The sequence below is a fragment of the Mesoplodon bidens genome (assembly GCF_964165515.1).
Source record: "Mesoplodon bidens genome assembly, chromosome: 7".
Classification (NCBI taxonomy): domain Eukaryota; kingdom Metazoa; phylum Chordata; class Mammalia; order Artiodactyla; family Ziphiidae; genus Mesoplodon; species Mesoplodon bidens.
This window is the reverse complement of record NC_138164.1, coordinates 116,506,770-116,518,751: the sequence shown is the minus strand read 5'-3', so window position 1 is coordinate 116,518,751 and position 11,982 is coordinate 116,506,770. Positions and strand designations below refer to the sequence as shown.

Below are 11,982 nucleotides of genomic sequence, written 5' to 3'. Positions count from 1 at the left end.
CTTCCCCAAATTCCCTTCCATAATCCAGTTATTCATGCCACAGAACAGACAAAAAATCCCTGCCCTCCTGGAGCTGGCATTCTAGGAGGAAGGGAAAGCAGGGGACTGGGGGGCTGGAGCCAATGGTTTCCTCTTACATGTAAGTAGTCTGGGAAAATCTGATTGTGGACGAGGCATTTGAAAACGGAAGGAAGGGAGGGATCAACCCTAAGGATGTCCTGAGGAAAAGGCAGGGGGAGAGCAAGTGTAAAGGCCACCAAGGGGCCTGTCTTGGTTGGCTCGTGCTGCTATAACAAAATACCACACACCGGGTGGCTTGTCAACAAGATAGGTTTATTTCTCACAGTTCTGGAGGCTGGGATGTCCAAGGTTAAGATGCCAGTCAATTTGGTGTCTGGTGAGGACCCTCTCCCTGCAGATGGCTGTCTTCTGGCTGTGTCCTCACAGGGTAGGAAAAGGGCGAGCTCTCGGGCCTCTTCTTATAGGGGCAGTAATCCCGTTTTTTGTTTTTTGGGGTTTTTTTTGCCTCTCACTGTTGTGGCCTCTCCTGTTGCGGAGCACAGGCTCTGGGCGCGCAGGCTCAGCGGCCATGGCTCACGGGCCCAGCCGCTCCGCGGCATGTGGGATCCTCCCGGACCAGGGCACGAACCTGCGTCCCCCGCATCGGCAGGCGGACTCTCAACCACTGCGCCACCAGGGAAGCCCAGTAATCCCGTTCTTGACAGCTCTTGACCTAATTATGCCCCAAAGGCCCCACCTCCAAATACCATCACACTGGGGATTAGAATTCAACGGATGGGTTTGGGGGGGGATCACATTCACTCCATGACAGGGAGCGTGCTTGGATGGTGCAGAAGCAGCAAGGAAGCCAGGGCGGCAGCAGCGGGATGGGGGAGGGGCTGAGGGTGGGGAGGGCGCCCTGGGTGGCTTGTCCCGCAGGTGAGGTGGGCACCACTGCAGGCTTTGAGAACTTGACCACTCCTGGGGTGGATGTGGCTCTGGCTCTGCTGACAAGGGCTGTGGGGCCAGAACAAGGACTGCACTAACCCAGGAGCACGGCCTGGACTGAGGGTGGACGGTGAGAGCGGGCACGCCCTGGAAGGGGGGCGCGTCGGTGGATGTAGGTGTGGGGACAGCGGGCCTGAGCAGCGGGATGGGTGAAGTCACCATGGCCTGTGCTGGGCAGGCCACGGCAAGAGCAGGTTTCAGGGCCACGTTGAATCCGAGTGTCTCTGGCTGGGCGAGTGGTCAGAGCACAGTCATTCGGGTCAGACCAGGGCCAGAGAGACGAGGTCCAGACAGGCCCAGGGCCTGGAGCCTCCAGCGGGGCAGGGGGCAAGCGGGTAGACAGGCTGAGAGAGGAGGCTGGGGAGAGCCAGAAAGTGGGGCGGGGACAAAGGAAGGCGGGGCTCCAGGAGGGGGACCTGCCTCACCTCTCCGGGCCGGACGGGGGTTCAGGGAGAGAAGCAGGACCCGGCGGCAAGAGAGGGGACACCTAAGCCGAAACCCCGTCCCTCTCAGATCCACCCTTGGAGAAGGCTCAAGGCAGAGTTGGAGCTGGGCTCCTCGCGGCCTCGCAGGCACGGCTGGTCGAGGCGGCCCGCCCGCCCCGGGGGTGGGGACGTTCCATCCGGCCCGCCCTGCGCTCCCTGGGGCGGGGACCGCGGGGCCTTCCGGTGACAAGGCCGCCGCTGGCTACTTCTCCCTCCGGTCCGGCGCCCACCCGCTGGAGCCGAGGGACGCGGCTGGGCTGCGGCGAGCCCCAGGGACGCGGCCGACGGCCCGCCTGCCCCCCAACCCCCAGCTGCTGCCGGCACCCCACCCCGTACCCAGCCGGCCTCCTGGAGGGTGGGGCCCGCCGGCTGAGGCCTCCTCCCTTCCCGCCAGCCGGACGGCTTCGAGGCGGTGCGCCCTGAGAGAGCTGGAAGGGACTGAGGCCCTAAGGTGGGAGTCCGGGGACTCTGCTCTGTCCCCGGAGATCAGTATTGGGGGCGAGGGTCTCTGAGGGTTGAGGATGTTTCCTGGGGTGGCTTGAGAGTGGGGTTCTGGACAGTCGGGGCTGCCCAGGTGGGTCATGCCCGTCCCTCCACCCGTGGGGGCATTAGCCAGGTTCCAAGGCGAGCTTCGGGGTTTACAGAAAAGGGAGGCCCAACCAATGGTGGGGGCCTCTGACTCCGCCTTTTGCAGGCCCCTCCGCTGAGCCAACCTTTCCATGGAGGATGCTGGCAAGGACGCCACCAGATTCACTGCCCATTCTCTGCCCAGTGACCCCCGGCTCTTGGCCACCGTGACCAATGCCTACTTGGGCACACGCGTGTATCATGAGACACTGCATGTGAGCGGCGTGTACAATGGGGCTTGGGGGGATACGCACCGGGCCATTCTGCCCAGTCCCCTCAATGTCCAGCTGGAGGCCCCTGCAGGATCAGGAGAGCAGCTGACCAAGACCTTTGTCCTGGACACTAACACAGGTAGCCACTGCCTGACCTCCCTCTCCCCTCCGCCATTGTTCCAAGTGAGTGGGAGACCCGACAGAGCTCCCATCCAGAGGATGCCAACTCCCAAAGAAAAGGAAGCCCTGAGAGGCCACTTGGTGAGGCCTTCAGCCGGATGGGCCTCCTGGGCTGGCAGGCGCTGGCGGCCCCTGTGCAGCTGATGCTTCCCAGACAGGGCATATGGGGCTTGGAGGTGACTCCACTCCCCGCCCAGAAAGGCCGACAGCTTTGGAACTGTCCTCGGCAGCCCCGAGTGGGGTGTGCGAGTTGCCCTGTCTTCTCCCCCAACCCCAGGCTCCTTTCTGCACACCCTGGAGGGCCCCAGCTTCCGGGCCTCCCAGCGCATCTATGCCCACCGCACGCTGCCTCACGTCCTGGCCTTCAGTGTGTCCATCACCCGCTTGGCCACAGGGAACTGGCCCATCACTGTGTTGCTGCAGTCAGCCTTCTCCCCAGAAAGCCCGGACCTGGACCTGCATCTGGGTCCTGACTTCCAGGGAGCCCGGTGAGGAGGGGGCGGGGGGCCGGCTGGGTGGCCCGAGGAGGGAGCCCGTCCCTGAGACACAGCCATCCTGTTGCAGGTACCTGTACGGCCACACACTCACCCCCGAGCAGCCTGGGGGGGCACAGCAGGAGGTGCACATGCTGTGGACGCCAGTGCCCCCCGCCTTGACCCTTGGGGAAGGGGAGGAGGATGGGACGTGGGAGTTCCTGACGGTGGTGGGTGGCAGCCAGGCCGAAGCCCAGGCCTGCCTCGCCGATGCCCTGCAGCTGCAGGCCAGGCGCACTCTCTACATGGCCCATGCACAGGCCTGGGCCCAGCTCTGGGCAGGCTGTGGCCTGGATGTGGAGGGGCCCCTGCGTCTGCGCCAGGCCCTGCGTGGAGCTCTCTACTACCTGCTCAGTGCCCTGCCCCAGCCCGGGGCCCCAGGATACATCTGCCACGGCCTCAGCCCAGGGGGCCTCTCCAACGGGAGCCGTGAGGAATGCTACTGGGGCCACGTCTTCTGGGACCAGGTGTGCACCTTCCACCCTTAACGCACACCTGCTGCAGAGCCGGCTGTACACAGAGCTGCTGCCTCTGTCTTGCGTGGGATGGGGCTGTGGTTGGGGAGGCACAGGGACCGTGGCAGACGGAAGGCTTCCTGGAGGAAGTAGTGTCTCGGCTGAAGGCTCTGTAGGCATTTGGTGAAAACAAGTGATGTGATTCAGGCAAGGGGACCAGAAGGTTCAGAGGCCCAGAACTGAGCAGGTGCAGGGCATCTGTCCAGGGTGCCCTCACCACTGCAGCAAGAGCAGTTGTAGAGGGGGCCGAGGAGGCCGTGGAGACTTTACCTGGGGAAGGGCATGGGCAGCCGTGGGCTCTGGGAAGACCCTCGTGGCTGCTGAGTGGAGCGAGGGTGGAGCGAGGTGAGGGAGCCAGGACCAGCTGACGGCTGGGCTTGGGAGGGGCCAGGGTGCTGCTGCACATTTCCTGATGCTGGAGAAGCTGGTGCTGTGCTCCCTTTACAGGTGAGGCTCAGAGAGGCTAAGTTGCTCACTCTGGGTCGGGCAGCTAGTGAACAACAGAGCAGGCACCCCCCCACCCAGGCTGCCCACGCCCAGACTCTGGCCTGAGCCCTGAGCAGACGCAGATGCCCGCTGGGGACCAGGCCTGAGGAGCGTCTGCGCTGGGGATGGGACTGCGGGGCTGGCAGGCAGAGGACCCAGGACAGACCCAGATGGGGCAGTAGAGGAGGGAGCTGGATGTGGCCCGTGGTGGGAGAGGAGTGAGAGCGCCAGAAGAAGGGGGCTCTTCGGCTGTGCCCGCAGGACCTCTGGATGTTCCCCAGTATCCTGATGTTCCACCCAGAGGCCGCCAGGGCTCTCCTGCAGTACCGCATCCGGACGCTCGGTGGCGCCCTGTACAACGCCCAGAACCTAGGCTACCAGGTGAGGGGAACGGAGCACCTATCCTACGGGGCCCCCCAAAGGGCTGATGTCCCATACTACCCCCCCAGGCCTTCATCCCTCACCCCAGCCCCCTCCGTGGGTGGGGCTGGAATGTCCTGGATTCTTATAGAGGCTTTGTGGCATCCTCCAGCCTGTCCTGTACATGTGGGAACAACAGCCTGACCGGGACCCATCAGGGGGTCCCCTCACTGCCCTGCCCCAGGGTAAGTACACAGTGGAAACGGGGCAGAAGCCACCTGGCCCACGATGGGGCCACACAGAGGGCACTCAGAGCCCGCAGGCCCCCACGAGGGCACCCGGGACAACTGGTGCCCCCGCCTCTGTCTGCCCTCCGTGGCTGAAGGCTGAGAGCGTCGAGAACCGGGGTGGGCTACCCCCGGCCCCCCGAGAGCGGAGTCAAGTCTACTCCATCCCCTCCCAACCCCCCAGGGAGCCAAGTTTGCCTGGGAGAGCGCGGGCTCCGGCCTGGAGGTCTGCCCTGAGGCTATTTATGGGACCCAGGAGATCCACATCAACGGGGCCGTGGTGCTGGCCTTCTGGCTGTACTACCACACCACCCAGGTGAGGTGTCACTGTGCCACCACGTGTGACCCCCTACCTAGCGAGGCCACGCCCTCCACGCTGCCATGACTTCCTGTCTGGGCCAGTCCGGTGGAGCATCTCAGAGCCAGGCCTCCATTTCTGGGCACTCAGAAGGGTGGGCGTTGGCCAGAAATGCAGTGACCCGTGGGAACTAGAATCACAGGTGCCACGGCCTCTGATGCACCACCTTCTGCTCTTCAGGACTTGCAGCTCTTCCGAGAGGCTGGGGGCTGGGAGGTGGTCAGTGCCGTGGCTGAGTTTTGGTGCAGCCGCGTAGAGTGGAGCCCTGGGGATGAGAAGTTCCACCTGAAGGGTGAGAGCGTGGCCATGGTGGGAGGAGTGTGGATGACGGGGAAGGGGCAGGGGGAGTGGATGGTCCCAAGTGGGGGAGCAGGTGGATGCTTCTCAGTTCAGCATGTGGTCACCAGCACTGATGGTGCCAGGCCCACACTGGCGACTGGCATCAGGGGCAGGTCCCTAAGACCCTGCACTGAATACCACCTTGTACTTATGTGCCCAGGAGTCATGCCCCCTGACGAATACCATTCAGGGGTCAACAATTCCGTGTACACCAACGTCCTGGTCCAGAACAGGTCAGACCCAAGAACCCGCCCCACCTCCACCATGCAGGGGGCCAGCCAGGAGTGCTGGGGCTGCAGCCCACCTCTCCCCATCTCTACTCCTAGCCTGCGCTTTGCTGCTGCCCTGGCCCAGGACCTGGGTCAGCCCGTCCCCAACCAGTGGCTGGTGGTGGCTGATAAGATCAAGGTGCCCTTTGACCCGAAACTGAACTTCCACCCTGAGTTTGACGGGTACCAGCCTGGTGAGTGGACTTGGAGCTCCTTCAGGGCCCTTGTCCCCTCCCACAGGACCTCGTGTCCGCCCTGGATGCCCCCTTTCCAACAGAGCGGTCCCCGCGCTCCCCACCTTACCCCATCAGCAGCACCTCCCCCCTGCCCCCCAGGAGAGGAGGTGAAGCAGGCAGATGTTGTGCTCCTGGGGTACCCCGTCCCCTTCCCCCTGAGTCCTCAAGTTCGCAGGCAAAACCTGGAGATGTATGAGGCTGTGACGTCCCCCCAGGGCCCTGCCATGACCTGGGTAAGGAAACTGCAGGGTGTGGGGTGGTGGTCCTCATGGCAGCCCCAGCCCTGTCCCACTGGCCTCAGTCTTCCTTACCCCCACAGTGGGCCTCACCCCAGCGTGACCTCTGATCTCTGTCCCCAGAGCATGTTTGCAGTGGGTTGGATGGAGCTGAAGGACCCCGGGCGGGCGTGGGACCTCCTGGAGAGGAGCTTCGCCAACATCACGGAGCCCTTCAAGGTCAGCCTGGCCAGACCCTCGACCTACACGCCGACCACGCCCATCTCCTGCACTGACTGCCTTGCCCCCTGCAGGTGTGGACAGAGAATGCAGACAGGTCGGGTGCCGTGAACTTCCTGACAGGCATGGGGGGCTTCCTGCAGGCGGTGCTCTTTGGGGTCACGGGATTCAGGTGAGTGCAGTGGCAGGCAAAGGGCAACCACCTGCCGCCACCCCCCTCCTCACGGAACCTTCCCCTCGCCGCAGGATCACTGAGGCCGGTTTGACCTTCGACCCCATGTGTCCAGCGGGGGTCTCCGGAGTGTGCGTCTCTGGCATCTCCTACCAGGGGAGCAAGCTTGACTTTTCCTTCTCCGAGGGCTCTGTGACAGTTGAGGTCACTGCCCGAGCAGCGCCCTGGGCCCCCCCGCTGGAGGCTGAGCTGTGGCCATCACAGAATCGGCTCCCCCTGTCCCCAGGTAGGCCGTTACTCCCAGACCCACCCTGGGGTCCGGGGCACGTGACCCCCAAGGTAGCCCCCGGTGTGTGCCGTCACCCCACAATGCCTCCTCTCCCTGCAGGGCACAAGGTCTCCTTTCCCTGCTCAGCTGGCCGGATACAAAGGTCACACCTGTAGGAAGCAGGGGCAGCAAGTTCTGCTCCAAGAGTTTCCTGGGAAGATTTTTTGAAGACATTAAACATCTGCGCAGAGCCCACAGGACCCCCTCTGGAACACCCTTGGGCCCTCCAGCCCCACCGAGTCCCCCTCACCGGCCCAGTCCAGCCCCCTCCCCCAAAACGACCAGGGCTATTGGCTATTGGCTTCAGGGGTGTCTCTCAGGTCCTCCCCCGGGCCACTCCCTCTGTGGGTGCCCCCGCTGGCTGCACCCACCCCTCCTCAATGCCCTCCCAGCCTGCCGCCCCCTCCCACCCTCCTCCACATGGCAGCCAGGCTCACGGGTTCCAAGGAAAGTCTGGATTCTTTGGCCTAAGTTCAAGACTCTGCCTCTAGCCTGATCCCCTCCCCAGCCTAACCCCCCATAGATGGGCCGCTTTCTTGCAGCCTCACACAGCATGTCTGCTCCCGCCCTCCCTCAGTGCCCCTTCCCTAGGACCCCACAGGGTGAGGTGGGGGAATGGCCAACGGTTCTGCGGAGAAGACAGAGGCAGATGCCGGCCTTGATGGGGAGCACGGCAGGATGAGGGGCGTGGGGGAGACTCAGTCTCCTGTGGGATTACTTGGGACACTGAGTCGCAGCTTCACAAAGAAACCTTCTGTGTCACACAAGGGCGCATCAGGTATGGCTGGGTCCAGGTGCTCTTGGGCTGTTGTGAGCACTCAGCATCCTCAGTCCTTGGGTCCTCTTGCCTCTGGGCCACTTCAGTCAAGTTGGATGGTCTCTGTCACATGCCTTTCCTCAGCCAGGAAGGGAGGGGAGTGGGGTGTGGAGCAAGACCCTGCATTTCCTCTGAGCAGCCAGAAGGACTGGGGCCAAGTGTGCGTGAGTTCAAGGCCATGGCCCTGGGCCCACCTGTCCTGGGCAGGCTGCCCTCAGCCGAGGCTCTGCCCACTGTCTCCTCCTGGGCTTGAGCCCCTCAGTTGGCACAGCAGACTTGGGTTTCCCCAGGGTGAGGCGAGATGGTGTCTGCCATGGAAATCCTGGCGGGGGCCGAGCCTGCTGCAGCAGATCTGCCTGAGGAATGGGCAAGCTTTGTCTGCTCTGAGGAGCTGACGAGCTCCCTCCTGAACGTGAGGATTTCGTAAAGGATCAAGTTTCCCTTCCACGCGGCTGGGAAGCACAGTCACTTGCTCGCGTAGAGCAAGTAAGCGGGTCCCGTCAACGTCTGCGCCCCTCCTTCATCTGCAAACCGCTGCTCTCTGTTCTCAGTGGAGAGTTAGCCCAAGTTCTCCAAGAAGCAGACACCAGGCAGACACCAGGCTGAAGCCCCGTGAGGGGGAGAGGGAAGGGGGTGGCTGCAGGGAGTGCGGCCGAGCTGCAGACCAGCTCCCTGAGGGCCTGTGGCCTCAGAATGGATCCCGCGACTTGGTGGCGCTCCCCCAGGGGCCCACAGGCTCTCGCTCAACCGGTGGCAGTGCCGCAGAGGCCCAGGCAGGTCTGCTGAAGCAGAGCATGTTGGCCAGGGACTGTCCCCATGAAGCAGACACTTGCCTTTGCAGCCCTGGAGCCAGATGTGGGCACAGGCATCAGGTGGGGGTGGTAGGTGGCCCTTCACCCACAGGACTGACATAGCTTGATACGTGCCGCGTGTGTGTGCCGTGTGTGTGTGTGCGCACACGCGCACGCACACCCACCTGTGCCTGTGGAGGGGTAACCCTCCAAGGGGCCGTGACAGGATGGCAGGATGTGTGTGCTGGCCTGGCTGATCCGGCCCATGACAGCCAATTGCCTGAACTTGACCAGGGTCCTTCAACCTGCCCAGGAGACAGGCTGGAAGGGTTGCTGGTGACCTTCCTCTGTGCCTGGCTTGACTGCATGTTCTCTGTCCTCAGCAACTGGGCAAGGGCTGGACAATGTCTGCTCCCCTCACCAAATGTGGAGACCAGAAGACCATCCCCTGCTTGGAGACATGTACCCGGCTACACACAGGCTGACCCCTGCTCCCAGCCTCTGTGTCCAGCATGGGTTGATTCCCTTCCTGGGCCAAACCTGGAGCTCAGTGTTGGAACACTGTCTCCATCCTAGTCCGAGCACTGGCCTTGTCCTTAGTCCAATGTAGGACCAGTGCCCGGGAAGGAGCTGTGCTCCATCTGCACCCCGGGCCCCGGCCAGCACAACCTCTGCCTCAGGGGCTGGCTCAGAGCAGTGTACACTCAGCATGGGGCTGGGGTACCACTGGCCTGCAGCCGGGACTCATCTCTGCTGGCATGCTTTGGAGATAGCTGGACCAACTGTTGGCTGTCACAAGACGGGGGCTACTCTGGGGGCTCCAAGTACAGCAGCTAGACAGAGACCGACCCACGGCCCCACCCCAGGCAGGGTGGGCAGGCAAAGGGAGGGAAGGGACCATGGGTGGGGTAATCAGAGCCCTGAGCCACCCTGTGGTTGAGGCCCCTGCAATTAGCCTGCCCTGTCATTGGCCTGGCCACAGCAAAGCCCAGGGGCCTCCCCCCAGCCACACAGGGTGTGCGTGTGTCTTTGGCAGCCCCCACTCTGCCAGGCTCTGCTGGGGCTGCTGGGGGGTTACATAAGGCAGGTAAACTGACAACGAGGACATGCACTCGCACCACAAGCACTCGGAAAATGCCCTCGCCCCCCACGTGTCTCCCTTTCTGTACAATCGTGCGTGTGCAGAAGGTGCTCCTGTGCACGTGTGCATGATGGACGTGTGCACAGATGATGGTGTGACCATGTCTGTGTGCTTGTGTGTCTGTGTCCAGCCCCACTGATCCAGGAAGGAGGGAACCCACTGCTGGGACAGAGATTGATCAGAATTAAAGGGACGCAGGGTCACAAGGACAGAGTGACCCAAAGAAGGAGGTCAGCACAGGCCCAGCCACGGACAGGAACGTGCAGGACAAGGACAAGTCTCACTGGCCAGGGACTCCTCTTAACACGTGTGCACACACGCTGACTCGGGGATGGGCAGACACGTGGACTCGGAGACACACCACACACATTCTGAAAGGCCACTAAACCACAGAGCGGCAGAGATCAAAGCCCAGCTTCCCAAACTTCATTCTAAAATACTTGGGCACCTCCACCCAGAAGCCACAGGCTGCCCAGTGCCTGAGCAAAGGGGACAGTCGGGGCACCAAGCCAACAGGGCAGGGCGTCCACCATGGACGCTGGGGGCAGTCCAGGGGGATTTGGCTGCAGTGGTCCCTAGGGTAGCTCCCCTCAGGAAGACACCCTCCCCCACCCCAGCCAGGAACAGTCCTGGAAGGCACTTTCTGGAGCCAGGCGCTTTTAATTGTGAGGCTGAGCCTGGCGACTGGGGAGGGAGGAGCTGGCCTGGGGGCGGGGGGTTAGGGGACTGGGGGCATCGAGGTGAGGGTAAGGCCCTGGGGTCCCCGTGGAGGATCTTCAGAGTCAGTGTTAGGTGCCCAGGCTGGGCCTGGAGGGTGGGCCTCAGGCCCGTGGGCAAGTCAGGGTTCCAGGCGATTAGGGTGGAGGCCCTGGGGTTGGGGTCCCTGGGTCAGGGCGGGGACAGGGCCCAGCCTGTCAGTCATAGTCTGAGTCGTCGAACTTGGTGCTGAAGAAGGCAGCGGAGCCCTGGGCCAGCCGGGACAGGTGCAGGGCGCCAGTCACCACCAGCGCCAGGAGCAGCAGAGGTGGCACCAGAGCCCACACCATGGCCAGGATGTTGTAGCACTTGGCCTTGGAGCCGAGCCGCCGAGCTGCTTCCAGATCTCCAGTCACCTTCTGGTCTCGGGCCTGCGGGCCAGCAGCAGGGCCAGCTCTCTGCACGTGCTTGGGGCCTGGGTGGGGCCTGCCACCCGGTCCCAGGCAGCCGCTGGGTCCACACCTTGGAGGACCCGAGCTGGACCCAAAATCTAGATGGAGGGGTGTGGCCTGAGGGGGTATTGCCTGGGCTCCACCCACTCCCTTCACTGTCCCCAGCTGGGCACATGGGCTTGGCCCGCCCAGGGGGCCTTGGGTCATGAGGGGCTCAGCCTAAAGTGGGGCTGAAAGGAGACCCTGCATCCTCCCACTCCAGCTATGGACCCAGTGGCCCTCCCAGGCCAGCATCAGCCTCCAAGGACCTCCGAGGGTAGGGAGTCCTCAGCGGTGCAGAGAGCGTTTGATGGAAGAGACCCCCTTGGGTAAGGCCCCATCGGCCCTGGGTTCTTTGGGACAAACTAGACCCCCCCTTTCGTTTTTATGAACAGCACCCCAGCCTCAGTGGAGAAGCCCTCATGAGGGAGGGGCTCCCACCACCGGCAGGGTGACGGACGGCCCCGTGGAGACTCCCGCACCCCAACTTGATAAGCAGCCCCCATGAAACGCTCTTGGGCCCCCTCGAAGCGCCCCAAGGCCCACCTTGATGGAGTAAGCCAGCGCCAGGAAGCCGAGGCAGCACAGGTTCAGGTAGAGGGTGCTGAACACCGACCAGATCAAGTGGTCTCGAGGTGGGGGTCGCGGCGCCCCCAGCGTGAGGGCCGTGTGGGCGGTGCCGTCGGCCTTGCTGGGCGTCGGGGCCCGGGGGTCCTCGCGGGGGTACGACGTGTCCATGGGTTCCAGCGCCGTCTCCTCGCGCGGACTCCTGCTTCGAGGGTGGGCGCCCCGGCCGCTTATAGTCCCCGCCGCCGCCCGGCTGACCGGCCCGCGGCTAAATTTAACGACAAATGACAGCCCGGAGCTGAGCGGTCGGCCCCGCCCGCCCCGCCGCCCCGCCGCCCCGCCGCCCCGCCGCCCCGCCGCCCCGCCGCCCCGCCGCCCCGCCTGCGCGAGCCCACCCCCCACCCCCTACCCCCCGCAGAGTCCACCTCCCCCACAGAAAGCCCCACCCCCCGCGGAGAAACTGGCCCCGTAGAGGCTGGGGGCCGGTGCGGGGCCACCAGAGCCCCTCCTGTCCGGGTAGTCCAGCCTAGGGAGCCCCCTCCAAGGCTGTTGGTGGGGCCATGCGGTGGCTGCGGTCTGCCCCCCAGAGCCCCCGCCCCCGCGGACGAAAGGAGTTGGACGCACCAGCT

General features: G+C 63.9%; 2 protein-coding genes across 3 annotated transcripts; one reads left to right on the top strand and one right to left on the bottom strand.

The window, feature by feature from the left end:
• Positions 1-1,465: 1,465 nt before the first annotated feature.
• Positions 1,466-7,253, top strand: PGGHG (protein-glucosylgalactosylhydroxylysine glucosidase). Of its 2 annotated transcripts, XM_081239292.1 has the most exons (14): positions 1,469-1,944; positions 2,188-2,471; positions 2,790-3,000; positions 3,077-3,512; positions 4,308-4,427; positions 4,878-5,009; positions 5,232-5,343; positions 5,551-5,623; positions 5,717-5,853; positions 5,995-6,128; positions 6,255-6,350; positions 6,425-6,522; positions 6,597-6,808; positions 6,911-7,253. In XM_081239292.1, exons 2-14 carry the CDS (start codon positions 2,213-2,215, stop codon positions 6,964-6,966), a joined length of 2,076 nt encoding a protein of 691 aa, XP_081095418.1. In that variant the 5' UTR covers positions 1,469-1,944; positions 2,188-2,212; the 3' UTR covers positions 6,967-7,253. The 2 variants fall into 2 exon arrangements, with proteins under 2 accessions (XP_081095417.1, XP_081095418.1); XM_081239291.1 differs by having other exon boundaries at positions 1,466-1,944; positions 5,551-6,128.
• A 134-nt stretch (positions 7,254-7,387) lies between these two features.
• On the bottom strand, positions 7,388-11,700 carry IFITM5 (interferon induced transmembrane protein 5). Its single transcript, XM_081239293.1, has 2 exons — positions 11,333-11,700; positions 7,388-10,726 (listed from the first exon to the last, which is right to left on the bottom strand). The coding sequence occupies exons 1-2, from the start codon at positions 11,522-11,524 to the stop codon at positions 10,514-10,516; spliced, it is 405 nt and encodes a 134-aa protein (XP_081095419.1). The 5' UTR covers positions 11,525-11,700; the 3' UTR covers positions 7,388-10,513.
• Positions 11,701-11,982: the final 282 nt, after the last annotated feature.